At 43.8% G+C, this 21,198-nt stretch overlaps 1 protein-coding gene across 1 annotated transcript in view; it reads right to left on the bottom strand.

Moving 5' to 3' along the window:
* The window catches only part of LOC100769089 (lymphocyte antigen 75), a 137,975-nt gene extending 118,890 nt beyond the window's left edge, over positions 1-19,085 (bottom strand). The window contains exons 1-5 of the mRNA XM_035447072.1: positions 18,992-19,085; positions 18,455-18,526; positions 11,884-12,255; positions 5,072-5,242; positions 563-727 (exon numbers count right to left, since the gene is read on the bottom strand). Coding sequence (XP_035302963.1) covers positions 563-727; positions 5,072-5,242; positions 11,884-12,255; positions 18,455-18,526; positions 18,992-19,085 — 874 coding nt within the window. The remainder of the gene's footprint in view (positions 1-562; positions 728-5,071; positions 5,243-11,883; positions 12,256-18,454; positions 18,527-18,991) is intronic.
* Between the last annotated feature and the right edge of the window lie 2,113 nt (positions 19,086-21,198).

Below are 21,198 nucleotides of genomic sequence, written 5' to 3'. Positions count from 1 at the left end.
CCACCCTGCATATTCATGTTATTAATTCACTTTAGGACTTCTTTTTAAAAATTATTCCTTTTAGTTTTTGAGATTATACTATAATGACATCATTTACCGCTTCCATTCCTCCCTCCAAATTGTCCCATATACCTCTCATTGTTTTCTTTCAAATTCCTGGCCTCATTTTCCATTAATTGTTGTTATATGCATAGAGGCATATGTATATACATATATACCTACATACAGATAAGCATTCTGTTGTATCTGCATACAGGTTTCTAAATATCAGTTTCCCTCTAGTTTCTATCACAAGATGCATTTCAACACATGGAATTATTATATTTACATTCAATCCTTTTTTTAAACAGGCTTTGGTGCTAAGGTTTAAATTTTAAGAGAGGCCAGAAAAGATATGTACGTATACATGCATCCACATATGCATCTATGCCTGTATACAGGTTTAAATTTTAAGAGAAGAGAGAAAAGATAGCAAAAGAACACTCCTGGGTATGAAATGTAGAAGCAGAAAGCATCTTTACCATCCTAGCTATCCGCTCTACCACATGCAAGTTAAACCTACCCGTAATATACGCTAATTCAGCAGCACTGTGGATGCTCAGTAAGTCAGCTCCCTGGTTCTGACAGGAAACATAAGCTTCTTTCCAAGAAAGAACTTCCTGATTATTAAATTGGTAGCAACTTCCAATCTGCTCATTCTTTTCCCAGTTACCCTCACAGCCATTTTCTGTTGATAAAAAGATACATTAGTGATCATAAAATAAGGGCATAATGTTTTCTGTTACTTGGAGTGCTTAGAAGATCAAAATTCAATTTACATTTTCTTAGGATGTGCCAAAACGGAGGCTGTCATTGCATGGACCATATTTTGATCCTTTCATTATGCACTGGAAAGGAAGTCAGAGAGCACCACATGACTTGAGCTGGTCAAATTTTCCACCTTTCCTGTTAACTACAATGCCATATTTTTACTGATGTTCTCCTGTGCCCTTTGCCTGAAGATGGAAGTCTAATAAACACAGGTGTAGAACACTGAACCAATGGAAACATGCTCACTAGAACTTGGCAAAGATGTCTACAGGCTTGTCCTGAACCTGCAGAGAAAGAACTGTAAGCGTGTGTGTGTAGAGACATGCTGCCTAAATGGCAAAGATATGGAGCATAGTGAGTCCTTTATTTTGGAAATTCAGTCCAAATTTCTCCTTAATATTTGAATAGATGTTTGAATACATGAATAGAATTCATATTATAGAACTCACATTAAATCCCAGCACTCAGGAAGCAGAGGCAGGCGGATCTCTGTGAGTTCTAGACCAGCCTGGTCTACAAGAGCAAGTTCCAGGACAGCCTCCAAAGCCACAGAGAAACCCTGTCTCAAAAACCAAAAAAACAGAAAACAAAAACAAAAACAACCCCCCCAAAAAACTCATTTTACAAAAGCATATACACATGAGTGTACAATATAGAACATCCATAATATATATCTCTGTGTGTATGTGGTACATGTGCATGTTTGCGCAGGTGCCTGTGTTAGCATGTGCATGTTCAAGCAGAGGCAGGAGGGAGACACCAGGGATCTTGCTCTGTCACTCTCCATCTTCCCCTGAGACAGTATCTGTCACTTCACCTGAAGCTCAGCATCCTCTTGTCTTTACCCTCCAAGGCCCTGGGGTTCCCAGCAGGCATCCTCAGCCATATCTAGCTTCTTATTTTTAAACTTGAGTGCCAGGGATTTGAATTCAAGGTTTCATAGCAAGCACTCTTAATCATTTAGTTATCTCTCCAGGCCCATAGTATATTCTTTACAGATATAGAAATCTGTGTTTCAAATAAAGAACCTTCCAGTTGTATCCTGAGTTATGTAGATCTTGAGATAAGTAGTTAAAAATCCTACCTGGTCCCAGAGAGAGAGAGAGAGAGAGAGAGAGAGAGAGAGAGAGAGAGAGAGAGAGAGAGAGAGAGAGAGACAGAGTCCTAGGTTCCACATATGGAGGGCCTGTCTTATGAAGAAAACCCAACCCATGGGATGCAGTTGGTCCATCAACAGCAAGGAACGAGTGGGAAAAACCAATTCAGGCTAGATCACATGACTTAAGCTCCACCCAGGGGTTACCAAGAGGCTTCCCTACCACCAATTATATATACATCAGATAGACTCTTGGACCTATACCTGGAGAGGCTCTCAGATATCCACTGCTGAATGCGCAAATGGGGACGAAGACCTACAGGTGTCTGTAGCAGAGGTATAATTAGGTACCTCTGTGGCTTCTGAAAAGCACATTTGTGTCTTACCCAGCCTCTGCAGCACACATAACAGGAGTGATAATGTCATTCGGTGGACGTAACATAGGGTGAATTGTGGGCATGTTCATTATTGTCAGTGATAAGCCTCTTCTTTGTAAAGCCAGAGGCTTCTAGTGGGGTGGCCGTGTGTTTGCTATTCCACACTACTTCCATGGTTTAGCAGTCCTCAGGCTTGAGGATTCAGCTTTCTCTCATAAAAATGTAACTCTGGTAGATGCATGGATGCATTCATGTGCCCCTCCCCTCAGGAGGTACACAGGTCTATTTCAGTCAAGACAGCAAGGCAAAGTAGGTAAAAATGCTGGAGAATGAGCCTCAGGAAGACTGGCCTCTCCACCAGGCCTCACATACATGTGGGCTGACCCTGATGTGTCCATCAGTCTGGGCCACTATCTCTCACCTGAGAAAATTCTCATCTAAAAATTTCTGGCCCAGTCTATAGTGAGAGTTAAATGAACCAGTTACATGACAATCAACAATCTGTTTGTTATAAATTACGAGAAGAAGCAAACACTGTATTTTTTCTAATATTCCAATTAGATCCCAGGCATTTAAAAAGCCTGTGCCTTGTTGGAAAAAAGCAACTCTCAAAGAAAGGTCCTCAGACCAGCATCTTCAGTGTGACCTGGGACTTGTTAAAATATAGCTTCTCTGGATCCACCCAAAGCCACTGAATCAAACACTGTGCTTTTATGTGAATGTGGAAGATCACAGTTCCCATCGCACAGAGACACTGCAGGGGACTGAATGGCTTCCAGTAGATGTTACCTGACACCTGGAGGGGGTATGCTCTATAGTTTTATGTCAACTTGACACAAGCCAGAGTCATCTGAAGGGGAGAACCTCAACTGAGAAAATGCCTGCATAAGATCCAGCTATAAGCTGTGGAACCTGCATAAGATCAAACTAGGCCCCCCTGAATGCAGGCCACAGTGGATGGCTTGGGTGATTTGTGGGGCCACTGGCAGTGAGATTGGGATCTATCCCTAGTGCACAAACTAGCTTTTTGGAGTTCATTTCCTATAGAGAGATATCTTGCTCAGCCTAGACACAGGGGGAGGGAGTTGGTCCTGCCCCAACATGGTGATAGGACAGACTTCGTTGACTCCCCATGAGAGGCCTGACCCTTTCTGAGAAGCAAAAGTGTGTGTGTGTGTGTGTGTGTGTGTGTGTGTAAGGTGGGGGGGAGGAGGGGAGGGAGGGGGACCTGGGGTTAGCAAGTAAAAAAAAAAAATTTAAATCGCTTAAGGCATTTTCTTAAGTAGTGATTAATGGTGGTGGCCCAGCCCATCGTGGGTGGGGCCATCCCTGGACTGGTAGTTCTAGGTTCTATAAGAAAGCAAAACAGGAAAAAAAAAAAAAAAAAAAAAGGTGGGCATTGGTGGCATATGCCTTTAATCCCAGCACTCAGGAGGTAGAGGCAGACAGATCTTTGTGAGTTCAAGGCCAGCCTGGTCTACAGAGCAAGTTCCAGGACAGCCTCCAAAGCAATACAGAGAAACCCTGTCTTGAAAAACCGAAAGAAAGAAAGGAAGGAAGGAAAGGATGGAAGGAAAGAAAGAAAGGAAGAAAGAGAAAGAAAAGTTAAAGCCAGGAAGCAGCACCCCTCCAGGATCTCTGCATCAGCTCCTGCCTGGAGGTTCCTGCCCTGTTTAAATTCCTGTCCTGACTTCCTTCAGTGATAAACAGCAATACGAAAGTGTAAGTCAAATAAACCCTTTTCTCCTCAACTTGCTTTTTGGTCATGGTGTTTGGTAACAACAATAGAAAACCTAAGACAAGGCGCCATTTAATGACTCACTATTATTGTTTACATCTAAAGTTCCTTTCCTCTTTTTTATAGGTTCTTTCAGCCTATTGTCATTAATTTTTCTTTGAAACAGTGTTCTCATATTACTGCAGCTCAGACTGACCTGAAACTCACCATTCTCCTGTCTTAGTCTCATGAGTGCTGAGATTAAAAGTGTTAGCTATTGAACTTGGCATTTATTATTTCTTACCCATCTGTCACATGCCAGTTACTATAATCGTTTGTAACTCTCACCTGTTTGCTAAGAAACTGTCTCTGTTATACATCAGAAAATAACACGAACACTCCTTTGATCTGACCATCTCTATAGAGAGGAGTGGATGCTTTAGTATAACCCAGATAGTTTGCTTCTCATAAGAAGCTTCTAGTAAACATACTCCTATCAACATGGGCATGGCAGAGCAAACACTCTCACTAATTGCAAGAGGGTCAAAGATCTGCCTCTCCCTCTCTTTCAGTCTTGACTTCAGACCACAAGTATACTTGAAGTACAAACACACTTTAAGTAGTCCCCAACCTAATTACGGTTTTCAGCAACGCCTGTACCTGTTGCTATGGCTTGCTTCATGAAACACACCAAGGTGACTTCCTTCTATTCAAGTTACAGTCTCCTATGTTCCACTTTCTTCTCCCACTTGTCCTTTGAAGCTGCAATTTCCCATCTGCTCATGCCCTTATGCCCTTTCCACTTTTCCCTGATACATATAAACATCTTCAATTCTCCCCGTGCCTTGTTTTCCATGACACAAACTTGCTGGCTTCTCTTCTTGACCTGCTTCTCAAGGCAAATCCAAAGCTGCACACGGCTTCTTCCCCTCCCTGAAAATGCACATTCTTCGTCTAGGATAACATCTGTTGCAGACACTTTCAATTCATCTTCAACTCCCTCTTCGCCCTCATTGCCTCATATAAAGGGTACTCCCTTCTTACTGTTGGAGTTCACCAGCCCATACGTACCTGATTTTAAGCAGATGCCCCACTTTTGATCATACTCATAATTTAAGGTAGTGGCACACCAGGGCCCACTATGATTTTCATCACGAATGCAGTCATGGTGCCATGTCTCACCAACTAAGAATGGAAATTCACAAGGTCTCCCATAGGAGTTCCCATCTCTGGTATATATCTCTGTGGGATGGGGAGGAAGCAGTAGAGAGTTAAAAGCCAAGCAATCATCTTAGGATAGCTAATTTCTAAAAATGTGAAAAGAAAGAGTGTTGGATTCACGTATGCGCCTACAATATCTGAGCAGGCTATAATAGACTGTGTGTGGAAAGAGCACAGATACTGACTGATTGGGTCTGTGCTTTGAAAGCTGAAGTCTTCTGTGTGCCTAGAGACAAGCTTAGTTTCTGTATTTCAAACCAAGAATAGCAGTGTTTACATTAAGGGTTGTCCACTCTGTATTTGGTGACAGAGTAAGATTCCTTTTCTGTGATGTAAGCAATGAAAGACCCTGGCTTGATCAAGTCAGAGGAGACTGAGTCCATCATGGGTGGTAGAGACAGCTACTTCCTCAAAATGGCTGTCTCAACAGAGATTCAACTCTCCTCCATTTCTTTAGTGAGTGTGGGGCTAAAGAAATATCTGGAACCACTTATGCAATTAGACAGCTGGACAAAGGAGATCACTGCCCAACAGAATTGAGGCAGTGGTGTTGTGGGAATTCATTCATTCAGCCAATAGCTTTTGGGGTACTGGCTTTTAGGGTGTGGTCTGAGGTGACGTGTGGACTGACAAAGAGAGGAGAAGCTTGCTTGATCTCTTGGGTGGAAGCCACAGATCTGAGTGCAGCTTCCATGGCCCCCAGGGCTGAAGACTACAGTGGGTCTCTACTTTATTAATATTTGTGAGTGTCTCTCCAATAAATATTTGATATCCCTTTATTGTGATTTCAATTACTCTCATGCCCATATCTGGCACCCACGTGGCATCCACATTCCACAGGCCCTTTTGAGGAAGTGAAGGAAGAGAGCTGCCAGATTCCTGAGTAGATGTTTGGAGAGAATCAGAACATGGTAATTTGGGTTATGCAAAAAGAACTGGCCTCAACAGAGCAGTGATGGGAGAAGCTTGTGACCAGTGAGGTGGCAGATCTAGCTTTCATGTTAGTAATTTTCTCTGGTCCCCGAGAGGCACTGGAAAACAAACACAATACAGATATGCCTAGGACCCCAGAGGAAGTGCTGAACACTATCCCAACAACAGTTCACTTGAAAACATGTTTTATAGAGCAGCTAACCATGTATCTATTTCTGTCGCCTTTTTTCTTTAGCTTCAGTATCTTCAAAACTCTGGTTATTATGCAATGAAAGAAGGACCATTAGGGAGAGTATAGTCATCAAGTTTCATTAACCTTCATCAGGCTTCTAGAGTCCCTCAGAAAGTCTCACGGGTTGCCTTTAAAGTATGCTTAAGATAGCATTTGATTCCATCTATGTCCTTTATCATTCTCCAGTGGTCATATGCCTGAAGTGCAGACTGAAGTTTGGAAGGTGTCACACTGGAGTACAAAAGAAGTGAGAACCATCTGGATGCTTTTCTGAAGAAAAAGTCTTTTGCGGGTCATTGATTTTGTTTTGCTCTGACACATAAATGGCTTTCCAGGGAACAATTCTGCTAGTGTGTGGTTTTAAAAGGAGCATGTTCATTGCATATGTTTCAAATATGACCACATCAAAAAATTCCCCAAGACACACACTCTGGGAGGCAGAGGTAGATCTCTGAGTTCCAGGACAGCCAGAGCTACATAGGGAAATCCTATCTCTTAAAAAACCAAAACCAAAAGAACAAAAAGAAAAAAAAATCCCTAAGGCATATGATCAATTTTCCTTCTCTGTTACAATTCTGAGAGGACAATCCCATAACATGATGTGATGCTGCTGCTGCTGGGACCACCGGTTTTCCCCAAAACTTTTTATTGCTGGGTGCAAAGTGCTTTCAGACACATTTCTGTACTTGTTCCTCACCACAGACCTGTGAGGTCAGAGTTGTTTGTGAAATTCCCACTTTTGAGGAGTAGTTAAAAGAACACATTTGGTGGCTCTTTGTGAAACACCGTAGAAGGATAGCCTCTTTGACTACTCACTGGCACACACCAACAACTTTACACCATTGACTGCTTATACAGGTTTCAAGTACACACAGCTCAAAGATGATTGTCATTATACAGTTCTCTGGGTCACACAGTGCTTTGTAAACCACTAAGCAAATGACAGCCATGCTGGATGCAGGCAGCTAATGGATGCTCTCTGTTAATTAGGCATTTTATTCCCACTCGTTCCTTGCTGTTGATGGACCACCTGCATCCCATGGGTTTTCTTCATAAGACAGGCCCTCCTGACAAGACTCTTCTCCTAATGTGTGGATTTCGGGTGACATCTTCAGACCTGTGGCTGAACGTGTCATTGACACAAATTTGTAAGGTCAAGCGCTTATGGAAAAGGAATTGCTTTAGCAATTAGACAAATAGTTAAAGAGTTTGGCAGGCTTCAAAGAGTCACCAAGACCACATAGAGTTCACAGTTCAATCCATCCTCTGCATGTATCAACAAACATTTGTGATTTGAAGATGCTAATTGGGTCAAGATATCTTACGATATAATTGTATATACAAGAGCTAGTTAAAAGCAATTCATTCATAAAAAATTCTACAGTTAAAGTGTTTTCAGTATAAAGATGATTTATACAATGAAGTCTGAGGAAACCCAAAACATAATGATAAATAAATGTTAATATAGTCAAAGTTAAAAAAAAAAAGGCTATAAAAGCTAAGGGAGAAATAGGATAGTGTTATTTGGAGAAATGAATCCTAATTTTGATTCCCAGCTTTGAACAACAAGCTGGGTAACCTTGGACTTTATTTGGTTGGGACTTGACTATCCTACTTTCCTTATTCCTCTTTTTATAGATAGCAGGGTTCGGCACAGACCGATATCGGGAACTAGAGCAGTCATGGAAAAGGTCCCTCATTTTAAAGTAGGAAGGGGCACAGGTAAATTTTAAAGGTTAGAATTGGAGGGACTTAATAACTGGTTAAATTTGAGTGGTGGGAGAAGAAGCAGGACAATTCAAGAGGAACTTGTAGAAACTAAGTGACTCTGAGAAGGGTGGCAGCTTTGGCCTTGGCCTCTGTGCAAATTAAAATCTGGTGTGAATCTTAATTAGGCAGAACATTAAATGTCTAAAAAGTTTTTAGCATTTCAAGTACTAAATTTGGAAAGGTAAAGAAACAAATTCAGCCTGTTAATTATGCTGCTGGCTCTGTCCCTCCCCCAGGCACTGCTGTGAAGGGTTCAATGCTTCCATCCCCATTTTTGTGTTGCTGATCACTTTGGCAGTTGTGTGAATGTTATTAACACATAAATAATACACATAAAATCAGAAAGAAAACAAGTTTCAGTGAAATGAAGACACTTAAGGGTCTGAGGGAGTCTGAGATTACAACTGTTGTCTCAGAAGAACTGAGGGCAGGAGGACAATAAGGCTCTGTCATGGAAATGATCCTTCCTGATCCGGAACAAACAGAAATAAATGCAATCTGAAGCCATTCTTTTGGGTTCATGTTTTCTTTTTGTTGCCATGGTAGAGACTCTAGTTGCACAATATGTAAGCTTGTCCTTAAGGGGTATCCAGAAAGCAATTGCTTTAAGTTCAGGCAATAGCTAGGTCTCCCCCCTGTGTTCTCTCTCTCTCTCTCTCTCTCTCTCTCTCTCTCTCTCTCTCTCTCTGCTTGCCCACCTCTCCATGCCCTCCCTTCCCCCTCTTTCTTTCTCTGTGGTGTATGTATGTTTGTAGTATGTGGGTGGGCACACACTCGTGTGCATGGGCGAGGTCAGATGTTGACATTGGTTTTCTTCCTTCATCACTCTCCAACTCAGCTGAATCCATAGTTTGCAGATTGGCCTAGACTAGCTGGCCAGGGATTTTTGCTTGCCTCTATCCCTGGGGCAATGAGATTATAAGCAGGCTGCCACACCCACCCAGGGTTTCCATGGATGCTGAGGATTCAAACTCTGGATCCACATGCTTGCACAGTAAGCATTTTCTGCACTGAGCCCTGGCCCTCAGGTAACAATCTGGAAGTTCCAAAGGAAGCTGGCCAAGAGTAACAATTTAATGATTCAAAGATCATGAGTGGGAGGAAAGGAGAACCCCATCTCCAAGTCTCTAATAGGTCTCCATTTAGGTAAGAACTAGACAGCCCTGGAAAGTTTTTTTGATCTTCACAAGAAATAGAGATTCTCTAAGCAGAAAAACCTGAGCGGGGGCTGGAGAGAGGGCTCAGCGGTTAAGAGCACTGACTGCTCTTTCAGAGGTCCTGAGTTCAATTCCCAGCAACCACATGGTGGCTCACAACCATCTGTAATGAGATCCGGTGCCCTCTTCTGGTCTGCAGGGATACATGCAGGCAGAACACTGCATACATAATAAATTAAAAAAAAACAAAACAAAAACAAACAAACAAACAAAAAAACCTGAGTGGATAATGATTAAAATGGGGAATTAAGTTTCCATTTTAAGTTTGTGGCCAGACTTAAGATAACATCCTTTATCTTCCCTTCAAATTCATTTACGTTGACTATGTCCATAGACTCAGGAAGAGAGAAGAAAGATCTTAGGGAAGGGGGACAGTAGAAGACAGGTTATACGGAAGGGAAAGGAAGAATAATGGAGGGTTTGAGTGGGGAGTGGGAGGCTAGAGTGGAGGGGGAACTGGGAGAAGAATAACACTTAGGAAGCCTAAAAATGGCCATATAAAACCTACATTTAAAATAGAAGTTTCATATAAATGAATATCTACATATTTTCACATGCAGGAATTTACTTGGTATTACCCTACACAGAAGCCATAGGCTGCAAATAAAAGGCCCAGTGCAGGATACTTCCCCTCAAGTCGTTGGTCAGAGGTGTTCCAAAGATCACCAAAACAGTCAGGCTATTGAGTTTGCTCTCGACTCTTTATTGGATTTAAGGCCCACTCTACAGAAGGAAACGCATGCCTGGTGTGTAAGTATGGTCAAGAACTTATGGTTGGAGAGCTCACAGGTCCAAGGGGAACCTACTATTATTATTCTGTGAAATGGACATCATATAAAACCACCACTTAAATTTGTATCTCTCTACCTGTTGATTAGCACAGCCCTCAGACCCCATCAGCGAAGTTTCATTGTGCGGTCATGATGATGGTCAGCACAAGAACTCATAACTGGCCAAGTGCAGAGACCAATTAGAATGCTCAGCCACAATTGGGACATGTCTAGCACACCCCTTTCTCAAGCTCAGGAACTATCCCAGGAGAGGGAATGGGAAGAAAGAGCCAGAGGTCCGGGAGGATAGGAGTGAAACAGTGTCTTCTGCACATGACAAGCCTGCTGCTCATGAGCTCACAGTGGCTGTGACTGTCTGCAGATGTGGTTAAGATTAATCCAGTCAACATTCTAGCATGGCAGAGGAAGGGGTTCTTGAGCTCGCATCCCTAACTGAGGAGCTACAGACAGTTGATGGCTTCTGTGGGAGGGAGAATCAGTTTTCTTCAAGGGTGTGTTGGTAGGTTTACCACATTCCAGAGGAAGATTCCACAGTTAGGACTGCAAGAGCAGCCCACACTGGAGTCAGTGGGTTATTAAAAAAAAAAAAAAAACAATAGGACATAAATTTGGAAACTAAGAAAATGGGGCCTAGGAGAATCTGGAGAAGGAGCTGGGAGTAAAAATGATCAAGAACATTGCACTAAATTCTCAAAAAGTAAGTTTTGTTTTTTTAAACTGAAGACTCATTGCAATCTAGAGCAAATGTCATGACAATATTCATACACTTATTTTTGGAAATGACCAAAGAAAAGTTCACAGTTAAAATGTCAAATCATAAATGTGGTACCATTTATGATTTGATGCCAAAGGTGAAAATATTACGAAAACCCACATGAGACTTTCAAAATATTTCCATCATATTAAATTTCCTAGGCATGAAAAAAAAACACTTCTTTTTCTTTCTTATTTTCTTTTTAAATTTAGGATTAGATGAACGTTATTAGATTATGTGCCTTTAACCTACACGAAACATTTCCTATCAGTATAGTATTTCCCTTTTTTCTAGCATTCAGGAAGGCATCATAGGAAGTAAACAGACAAGAAACAGGAATTCAAGTCCTGGGTTTACCACACCAAAAGGCTGTGTGACCTTGTTAAGATGCCTGAGCTTTTCTAGCCCTATCTATGAAGGGGACAGGTGGGTACCTAGCAGCCTTACAGGTGTAAGACTGCAGCTCACAGTGCCTGGTCACTGTGACTTTTTAAACCCAGTCGTGGAGAGCTGAGGAAGGCCTGAGTTAATGTGTATTGTTGACATGGGCACAGCCACACCAAGGGCCAATGCCTCAGACCCATCTGAAGTTGGCAAAGCCTTCTCCATATGGATCAGGTTAAGAAAGGCAAAACTTTCCTTTGTGGTACTAGTAGACGTGATTACCAATGATTGACCAGTGTGTGCAAAAACCAGCTTCATTCTCCTGGATGTTTATAGCCTAAGACTAGTAGCCCATAAAGACCTCCTACCAGGGCTAGCTACCCCCTCCCCACCCCAGCACTATTCTAATAAATGCACCAAAGTTCTGGGTTGCTTCAGCAGTTAGAACCACTCCATCAGACTGCATACAGCTCATCTGAACCAAGTCAGGTTTCCAGGTCCAAGCTGTGCTGGGTGTGACATCTAATGCCAAATTAAACAACCATTGCAGCAAGAGGGTCAAAGTCCCTCTCTGTACTCACCATGGTAAGGCTGCTCACAAAGGTTCTCCTTGGAGCCTCCCTTCTTCCAGACAGCAGATGAGTTTGTACTGGCTGTGGCATATCCATCCTTCAGATCCAGCCTGTACTGGGCGGCACTGTACAGGGAGTGGTGCTCACACTTCCACCACAGCCTGACACTGGAGTCGCAGCGGAACATCCGAAGGTTATCGGTAGCTTTGGTAATGTCTAGCCCAAGACATTTTTGGGATTCCAGGTGAAAGAGACGGTGCTGGGACACCCACTTCCATAACATGTTTCTAGTTTCACTACAGTCCTGCGCCACTATCCAGTCAGACAGTGGCAGGATGCACTTGCCAGTGTTTTCATTGACGATGGTGAACGGATCATTACCTGGGTCAAGACAGCAAAGGAAGACATTTCAGGATTTGACGAATGCACCTTGGTCCAGCTTGTTTGCTGGGGAGAGCAGTTAGCACAGGACTGCCCTGACCCTTGGGTTGGTAAACTCCTGTCTTTCACAAGGAGTGAGGCTCAGTGTGTGGTAAGAGCAAGGGCTCTCAAGCCAGTTTGCCTGGCCTCATACCTTGCCTCTGCTATGAGATCAGAGCAATTTTTTCTTTTAAATCTCTTCTACTTTAGATTTCTCATTTGTAAGGCTGCACCCACTTCACACTGTGGAGGTTGGGATGTGGCAATGAGCTGACCCATGTCAGTAGGGTGTGCACTTGATCTTGCTATTCCATGGAAGGTTCCTGGTCTTGCTTATAAAGCGACTCCTTAGTTTCCCCCTTTTCTTCCACAAGTGGTCTGCAGCCAATGAAAAAGTATCCTGAGTCTACTTGGGACCACACCTCTGTCTTGCAGCTTTAGAGCCCACAGCACAATGGCCATGCCATCAAAATTTGCTCTTTCTTCAGCTCCTTCCTCTTCACCGATTGTGAAGGCAGGGCTCTATGCTCCTCTGGTGCGGGGCAAGTTACTGTGGCCACGCAAAGGGGAATCCACTTAAAAACCACTTCTCCCTAGCCTTCCGTGGAAGCCTGCCTCCACTGATGGGAATCAGTGGAGATGGGATACCACTTCCAAGAAGGCGGGGGTAGAGAAATTGGGGTAAAGCAATGGGAGGAAATAGAGGATCTGGGTTCTGAGGGTGGGGAAACCTGTGGCCAGCCCCACTGCAGCACCTCCAGGAGAGACAGAGGCTGGGGATTCACCAAGTAAATCACCTGAAGGAAACCAGACACAGCTCCAGGGACAACCTGAGCCTCCAGGTCCAATGTCTAGCATGTGTGGACAAGAGGGAAGGAGAATTAACAGTGGAAGCTGAAGACTGGAGAGGGTGCCTTTCTGACTGATCTCCCAGCACTCTGCCAGAGCTGGGGGAACCCTCAACAAAGGTGGAGATAAAAGTTCTGTCACCTTAGTGGGATGGGAACTCAGAACCATTCTAACCGGTTTTCTAAAAAACAGTGTGATTTGGTGTTTCTTCTACACCTGAGTGTGAGGACCAGGATTTACACATGATACAACAAAGCACAGTGAAACACCGGTCAGTTGTTTTACAAAGAGGAAGAAGTATGGCAGAGATGGTCATGCTGATGAACAATAACCTGCACTATTTTTGACAAGCTTAAGCAGGCATTCCCAACGAGTCAGAGCACAGCAGTACAGCACAAAAGATTGGGGGTCAGCGTCACAGTCACGGGGTTTACCAACACTGGGGATTTTTTCAAGTCATGGGTTAAAGAATTAAAAAGGATCATGCTAGGCACTGTTGGCCAGAGGGGAACCTTACATTTCGCCATGTAAGCCATAGCTACAAAATTCTATCTGACCATGTGAACTTTGAATGAAATTTTGTTTTGTTTCATTTTAAGTAACAGCAGCAGCTGCAGCAAGACAAACAATGGGAAACAACAACAAAGAAACCTTTAAAGCGGTGGTTATTTCTGCTTTCAAATTTGAATTTAAAAAGATCACAGGCTCCGGTGCTGTCTCATTGGTTAAAAGCCATTGCCACTCAAGCACGGGGACATCAAACCTGCCTAAAAGCTGGGCCTGTAGTATGAGCATATATAATCTTAATGTTCCCACAGGAAATGAAGGCAGAGGGAGGAGGCCCCAGAAGCTCTTGGGTCAGCTAGCCTGGCATTAATGGCAAAACAAACAAACAAAAAACAAAAAGAAACCCACAAACAAACAAAAACCAAACTAAAACAAACAACAAAGAAAATCTATCTCAAATAAGGTAGAAAGTAGGGCTCAACACTCAAAGTTGTTCTCTGACTTCCACAATGTATGTTGGTGTGCGGTATACATGCGCGCGCGCGCGCGCGCGCGCACACACACACACACACACACACACACACCACACACAGAGAGAGAGAGAGAGAGAGAGAGAGAGAGAGAGAGAGAGAGAGAGAGAGAGAGAGACCATTACTGTGGCTGCTGCTAGGTGGGTTTGTACAGCAGCAGCTATCCCCCACTCTTCCTTCTGTGACACCCCTCTGTCATTCGTTCTTTGATGTCACCGGTTGGGAGGATAGTCAGCCAAAAGGAAAATGTCTCCAAGGTGCTTCTCCAAGGTATTGCCCCTCAAATACCACATTTACCTTTCCCATACTACTCTCTCCCACAAATACTTTGTGTTCCAAAGTATGACAAACCACAGCAGGTAAGAGAAGTCTGTTGCCCGTGGCCCTCACCCTAGTTGAAAAATTCCTTTCACTGAGTCTATAGTCTCAGCACTCTTTCCTGGACGCTCATCTCCATGACCTTTGACCCCAAACAGGTTTCCTGGGTAAGCAGCAACTTTGTTTTCTTTTTGAAGTCATACATTTCTTCAGATTTCTTAATAAAAGTCAGTAGGTTAGGTCCAAGTACTAGTGTTGTGGAAAGGCCAGTGGAGCAAAATATTGGAGTCCCTAGCCTGAAGACCTACTATTACTCCCAGTTTGCTGGGAGACTCTTGGAAGCCACTTCCTCTCCCCTAAGTATCAGATGAAAGCTGTGGAGTATAGGTAAGCCATTGCAGAGCTAGTATCCCATGCTTTCTCCAAGTAACAGTGTCCTAGCGCCCCAGGCCTCACTAATCCTTGCTAAGCATATTCTTCTTGCAGATGTCCACATTATCAGCTCATACTACTGTACTGCTAGTAGCATTTGAAGTCATTCTCATGTCATTTATAATGAGCAGGTGGAGTTATACAGCAAGCCCTGCTTTATCAGCACTCCTCGGAAGAGAGAAAGCTTGACTTTTCGTTTTCTACACTTACATTACTTCCAGGACACTTGCGGGCTTACCAACTTGGTAGGAAGCAGACTACAGGTGAGGTGTGGAGTAGCATGGAGTAGCAAAGGAGGCATTACCAAGTATCTTAAGTGAGCTCTACTTTTGAATATAGGTATGTGTATCAGCCTAAGGCTGTGCTTGAACTGAGACTGTAATCAATACCGATGTCTGACATGCCAATGAGATTTCTTAGAATGATTATCCATTATTAATGTTTTAAGAAACTTGTCATTAGCCTTCATATATAATGTATGAGTAAGTATTAATAAATAATATATTTTTGAATGGGGGGAGAAGTTCTATTCTCTCATAATAGTTTTCTATACCATTCTTAGCCCTAAGCAGTAGCTGTTTATTCTGCCTCAGTTTTGTGGCATTATGGGGTTTTGGATTGAAAACTGATAAACTGAAAATAATTTTTATTTAGAAAAAAATGTCTTATAAGGCTATATTAACTATATGAGAAACGTACTGCATTTTGGGAAGGTAACTAGAAATTTTAATGAATATTTTTTGGTACTGTGCATCAAATCCAGAACCTTGAGCATGCTAGGCAAGTGCCCTTGCCCTGAGATCTTTCCAAGCCCCAAACTGGATTCTGTCCCTAGCTTTATAGCGCATACTGTCCACTTTCCATCTTCACACTAATCTTTTATAGAGTTTTCACAATCACCTCCAAATTTATGTTTGGGACAAATTTAAAGGGCAGAGGTTGATGACAAGAAGCCTAACACATACACCTTGGAGCCCTTTTCATGTGCTTCATTTTATACTTTGGTGAGGTTAAGGGAATAGCCAAAGAGCATTGTCATAATTGACAGTGATTTTTTTTAGCATTCTTATTTCTAGCAAAGAAAACCATCTCTTTCAACATTTTCTCATTGTCTAATCACTAGGCCCTGCACAAAGGACTCTGTACATCCTGGGAGGGAAGCTGGAAGTGAGCATATACCCATTATAATCACAGATCCATAGGAAAGAAAAAGGTGTGAGGAGATGGAGAGGACAAAGATGGTGGCACTGATCATTCCCAGCGGATTTCCACAGCTTATTTCGTTATATGTTTTGTGGTCTCTGTCTAGTGTAAAGAACATACAGAAGTGGAAGGAGAGAATCAGAGCTGGGTTTGCTAGTTTAAAACAAGCCCTGAGGAGACACCTGGGCCCATGGCAGTATACTAGGTATCAGAAAGCCAACAATCCCAATTGAGAAACTAGAAATCCCTTAAGGATCACATTACTTTACAGTGTTAGCTCTCCAAGGAAGCCAAAAAAGTAAACCTGGCATCTCCCCAAGAACAGAGAGATACTCTTTCAGCATTTGGGTGGCCAGGACCAGCTGCCCCAACTTCCTACATACATGTGACAGCGTGCATGACATTGCTAGCATCCTGAATTTGACCCACTGACAAACAAGCTAACAAAATATATGGAAGTTCAAACTCCATTTCTGGGCTGGAGAGATAACTCAATGGATAAGAGTGCTTGCTAGTCAGGCATGAGGACCCGATTTTGAATCCCTCAAAAGAGGAATCCCTGTAACCCCACAGTCTTGGGAAAGACAGGTAGAGAGATCCCAGGAGATCAAGAGCAGCCTGCCTGGACAAAATGGTGACCTTCAGGTTCAGTGAGAGACCTGGTCGCAAGAGTATAAGATGGAGAGTGATAGAATAGGGAATGGGGACACCCTTTCTGGCTTACACCATGCATCTCTCTCTCTCTCTCTCTCTCTCTCTCTCTCTCTCTCTCTCTCTCTCTCTCTCTCTCTCACACACACACACACACACACACACACAATATAAGGCCACAAGTCTGTCCTGAAGATGGGAGAACGCCCACTGCCTCTGTTAGAAGTAAAGAAGGGAAATAAATACCTGTGGGGACCTAGTATGTGGGGACAGACTTCAGCCTAGCATTTTTTGCTTTGGGTTGTTGAGACAGGATAGGGGCTGTGGAGCCTGTGGTGTTCTGGTCAGATTCCTACCGATGTGATAAACACCACAACCAAAAGCGACTTGGGGAAGAGAGGGTTCATTTCAATTTACACTTCCATATCATACTCAGTGCAGGAACTCAGGACAGGAACTGAAGCAGAGGCCATGGAGGAGTGCTACTTACTGGCTTGCTCAGTCTGCTTTCTTTTACCGTCTAGGAGCACCTATACAGGGGTGGCCCCATCTCAGCGTGCTGGGTCCTTCCTCATTACCATTAATTGGGAAGATGCTCCACCAACTCGCCTATAGGCCGATCTGATGGAGGTACTTTCTCAGTCAAGGTCCCTTTTCCCAAATTACAGTAACTTGTGTTGAGTTGACAACAAACAAAACAACCCCAACCAGGCCATTTGAAAATGAAGGAAATCTAAAAATTCATGAGGAAATGAAACAGGACTCACATATATAGATGGAAGCAAAGAGAGTGGGAGGGAGAGTGACTAGAAGTTAGCATGCTTTCACTGGAAATTGCTACAGGTAGATTTTTTTTTTGCCTTGGTGAAACTGAATTAAATTCTCATGTCAATAATAGATTTTACACCGTGTGGTGGTGGTTCATGCCCTTAATCCCAGCACTTGGGAGGCAGAGGCAGGTGGGTCTCTGTGAGTTCCAGGCCAGCCTCATCTACAGAATGAGTGACAGGACAGGCTTCAAAGTTACACAGGGAAACCCTGTCTCAAAAAAAAAAAAAAACAAACAAAACAGATTTTAATATTAATATCTCCTTTGGTGGTTACCAGTGCAGAAGATCAAAGAAAAACTGAGAAGAGCCTGATGGTGGTGTTGGTGCACGCCTTTAGTCCCAGCACTTGGGAGGCAGAGGCAGGTGGATCTCTATGAGTTCGAGACCAGCCTAGTCTACAAAAGCGAGTTCCAGGACAGCCTCCTAAGCTACAGAGAAATCCTGTATTGAAAAACCAAAAAAAAAAAAAAAAAAAAAAAAAAAAAAAAAAAAAAAAAAATTGAGAAGAGTGAGTCAAGACAGGGTTCATTAAAGGTTCTTGGTGCAGACAGGTGGACAACACCCGCCCTTTCAGGAAACTCTTCCCATAACTCTGGACAGTCTACATTAGAGAGTAACTAAGCTTAACTCCAAAGAAAGCAAGCACCGTACTCCTAAAACCCACCTCCACTATCTTCTCCTTCACACCGGCAAGATAGCAGGAGCAGTGGGTGAATGTTTGCATCCTATGGAATGCCAATTATACAGCACAAGCAAGGTCGCTGGCACACCTTTTGCTGAGGCAAAAAGAAAGTAAAAGCGAAATGTAACTGCAGGGTGGGATGGTGGCACAGGCACTACCCTGAGCTTCACAGAAGGCATCCTTTTCCCGCTGACAGGAAGTGACCTGCACGTCTATCTGCGGCCAGCTGCCTGAGTGGGGAGCATTTGGAGATAATCAAATTAGAAGGGCCACTGCTCCAGGTGGCCGGGAAGGGCATCCTAAGACTCTTGGTTGACTTATGAAGACGATGTTTGGACCTGGCTTCTTTTTCGATACGTTCAGTGTCCACAGTGAAGTCAGGATCTCTGAGAATCCTTGCGGTGTGAGTGAGGGCTCATCCTCATTATAGAGGTGCCAAGATGACCAAGAGGCAACAGGGATGCAAGGAGAAGTGGGGAACCCCAGGGAATCATGATTTTAGGGGACAGTCGAGGAACAAGAGGCAGATAAGACTCTGTCTGAGACAGCCTTCTCTAAGCAGAGGGTCCCTTCACACCACATCGCCCTGCCCTCCGCCCTCCTAGGCCAGACCTAGAGACAGGGAGTAAGGCGACTGTGACCTGACCCGGAGGAGGCAAAAGCTCAGAGTAGCGTCGTCGAGGCCGCCCGGTTACCTGAGCGCTCAGAAGGCTCCGCAAGCCCACAGCATCGCAGCAACAGCACGAGCAGCCCTGCTGCACGGCCCGGGGTGGCCCGGCGCGTCCCCATCTCTAGTCCCAGGTCTCTGCTGCTCGCACCGGGTCCTGGGGTGAGTCCCGCTGGTCTCACGGAGCCTGTGGGGCAACCTCTGGGGCGTGCAGGCCCCGCCCTCACCGCCCTCGACCAATCAGAGCTGAGCCTCGGGTTCTGGGCAGAACCCGGGCGTGCAAGATTCCCCCACCCACAGCAGACATCTGTGAGGGCTTGGGACCTCCAGAAGGCGGGAAGAGTGCTCAGGAAAACCACAGTGCATGGGGTAACCGTTCCCCCTCTTCTTCAGCGAAGTTGGGGGAGTGTGGCTCTGTCCGTTAGGACTTTCCCTTCGGTGCAGATAGACAAGGCCGTGAGAGAGAACGTCATACCGTGGCGGACTGGAAATGTTCACCTAACCCTGCCCACTCCCCCTTGGGGAAGTGTATGCTTGGACCTGTGGCGTTCTGTGATCAAGCCAAGGACCTCAGTTGTACTTAACAAAGTCTTAGTCATTTTGGTATCATGAACAAAGGTGGAATAAAGGCACCTTGGAGGCTGACCTGAAGTTGTTAAACAATATTAAAGGTTACAGTTACTCCAGCACTTATACTACTTTTTAAGGCGTTTTAACTATTTTTGACCTTTGCAAATTTTTTTCTTTAATAATCTAGTAGTAATTATAATCCAGTTGAAATGTGGACGTCTGCACCTAGAGTCTGAAATTCAATCCCACTTATTCTTTCCATTGGACAACACTATCACAGATAGGGCAAGTTTCAAATGAACTAACTTGCCTAGAGGTGAACATCTTATATTTTAAACTTATATTTATTGATTATAGGATATATATTTGAGATAACCCACATCCTTTCCTCCAAAGATGCCTATTACCATCATATTGTGTCTAGGTCAACTTTCCAGGTTCCAACTGTCCGTGTGGCTCCAAACCCATCCTGGTTCCATCCCCCTACCAGCCTCTGGCCTTGGCATTAGTGGCTACAGAGAACACTTATCACAGGAGCTAGGTATTTCATGAGCTAGGCTGCTGGAACAGCATCTTAGTCGTCTGGTGTTTATGGAACTGTGGAAGAGAATAAGCCTACAGGGTAACTCAGGGCAAAACGCACAGCAAGATCAGACAAAGCTTCAAGAAAGGCATCTGTTCAACTGGGACTTGAAAAATGGATGGAAATCTGAGCAAGGGCGGGAAATGTGACAGATCAGAGAGGAAGAGAGTACAAGAATGCAAAGTGGGCTTTCAAGTCCAGTCCAGATAGTAGGAAAGAGAAGGAAAGGGAGATGGGGGAACAGAGGGAGGGAGGGAGGAGGAGGAGAGAGACAGAGACAGAGACACAGACAGAGAGCGACCAAGAGGAAGGACAGCAGGAAACTGTTTTGTATGGCTTTCTCCTGTACAGCTCAGACAGTTGGTACAGCACCCACTACTGCACCTGCATGTTCATCTTTTTTTTTTCCAGCCCACCTGACTTCGAGCCTCTTGAAAACCCTGGCTGTCTTTACAAATACACTTTTTACTTTAGGAGAGGGGTTCAAGGCTTTCATGAAAGTGTCAGAGAAGGCAGTGATCTCCAAAGAAAACTGCTCCATCTAAGATAAGGCCAGTCCCTCTGTGATGTGACCCTTGTTCTTTAACTACCTACTTATTCCAGTTTCTATCAACCTGTCTAAACCAGTCTGGTCTCCTCCAGTCTCTGCTCAAACTCCTATTCAAAGCACTGCTTGTTGCAATTGACGCTTGCTGGTAAAGGGAAAACCAACTTTCTCCAATGAATATCACTGGGTTTATCAACCACACTCCAGGGCATGCTCCATGCCCAGTGATAGTTGGCCAACCCCAAATGAGCTCCAAGATATTTCTGGGTCTTTTTTGTTTTGTTTTACTTTGCTTTGACTTTTTTTTTTTTCTTATTGAACTTTTGCTAACTTTTATTTGTGTGGTTTTTCGTTGCTGTTTCTTTTTGGAGGGTTTTGGTCTGTTTTTTTTTTCTTGCTTTTTGTTTTGTTCTGTTTGAAAGGGGAAAAAAAGTTAGGGAGCAGGGAGGAGGAGGAGCAGCTGAAAGGACCTGGGGCAGGGGAACTATGATCAGAATAAATTCTATGAAAAAGTTTCTAGTAAAAGAAAAATACA

This window comes from Cricetulus griseus, chromosome 6 (genome assembly GCF_003668045.3).
Source record: "Cricetulus griseus strain 17A/GY chromosome 6, alternate assembly CriGri-PICRH-1.0, whole genome shotgun sequence".
Lineage (NCBI taxonomy): Eukaryota > Metazoa > Chordata > Mammalia > Rodentia > Cricetidae > Cricetulus > Cricetulus griseus.
This window is presented reverse-complemented; position numbering and strand designations above follow the sequence as displayed.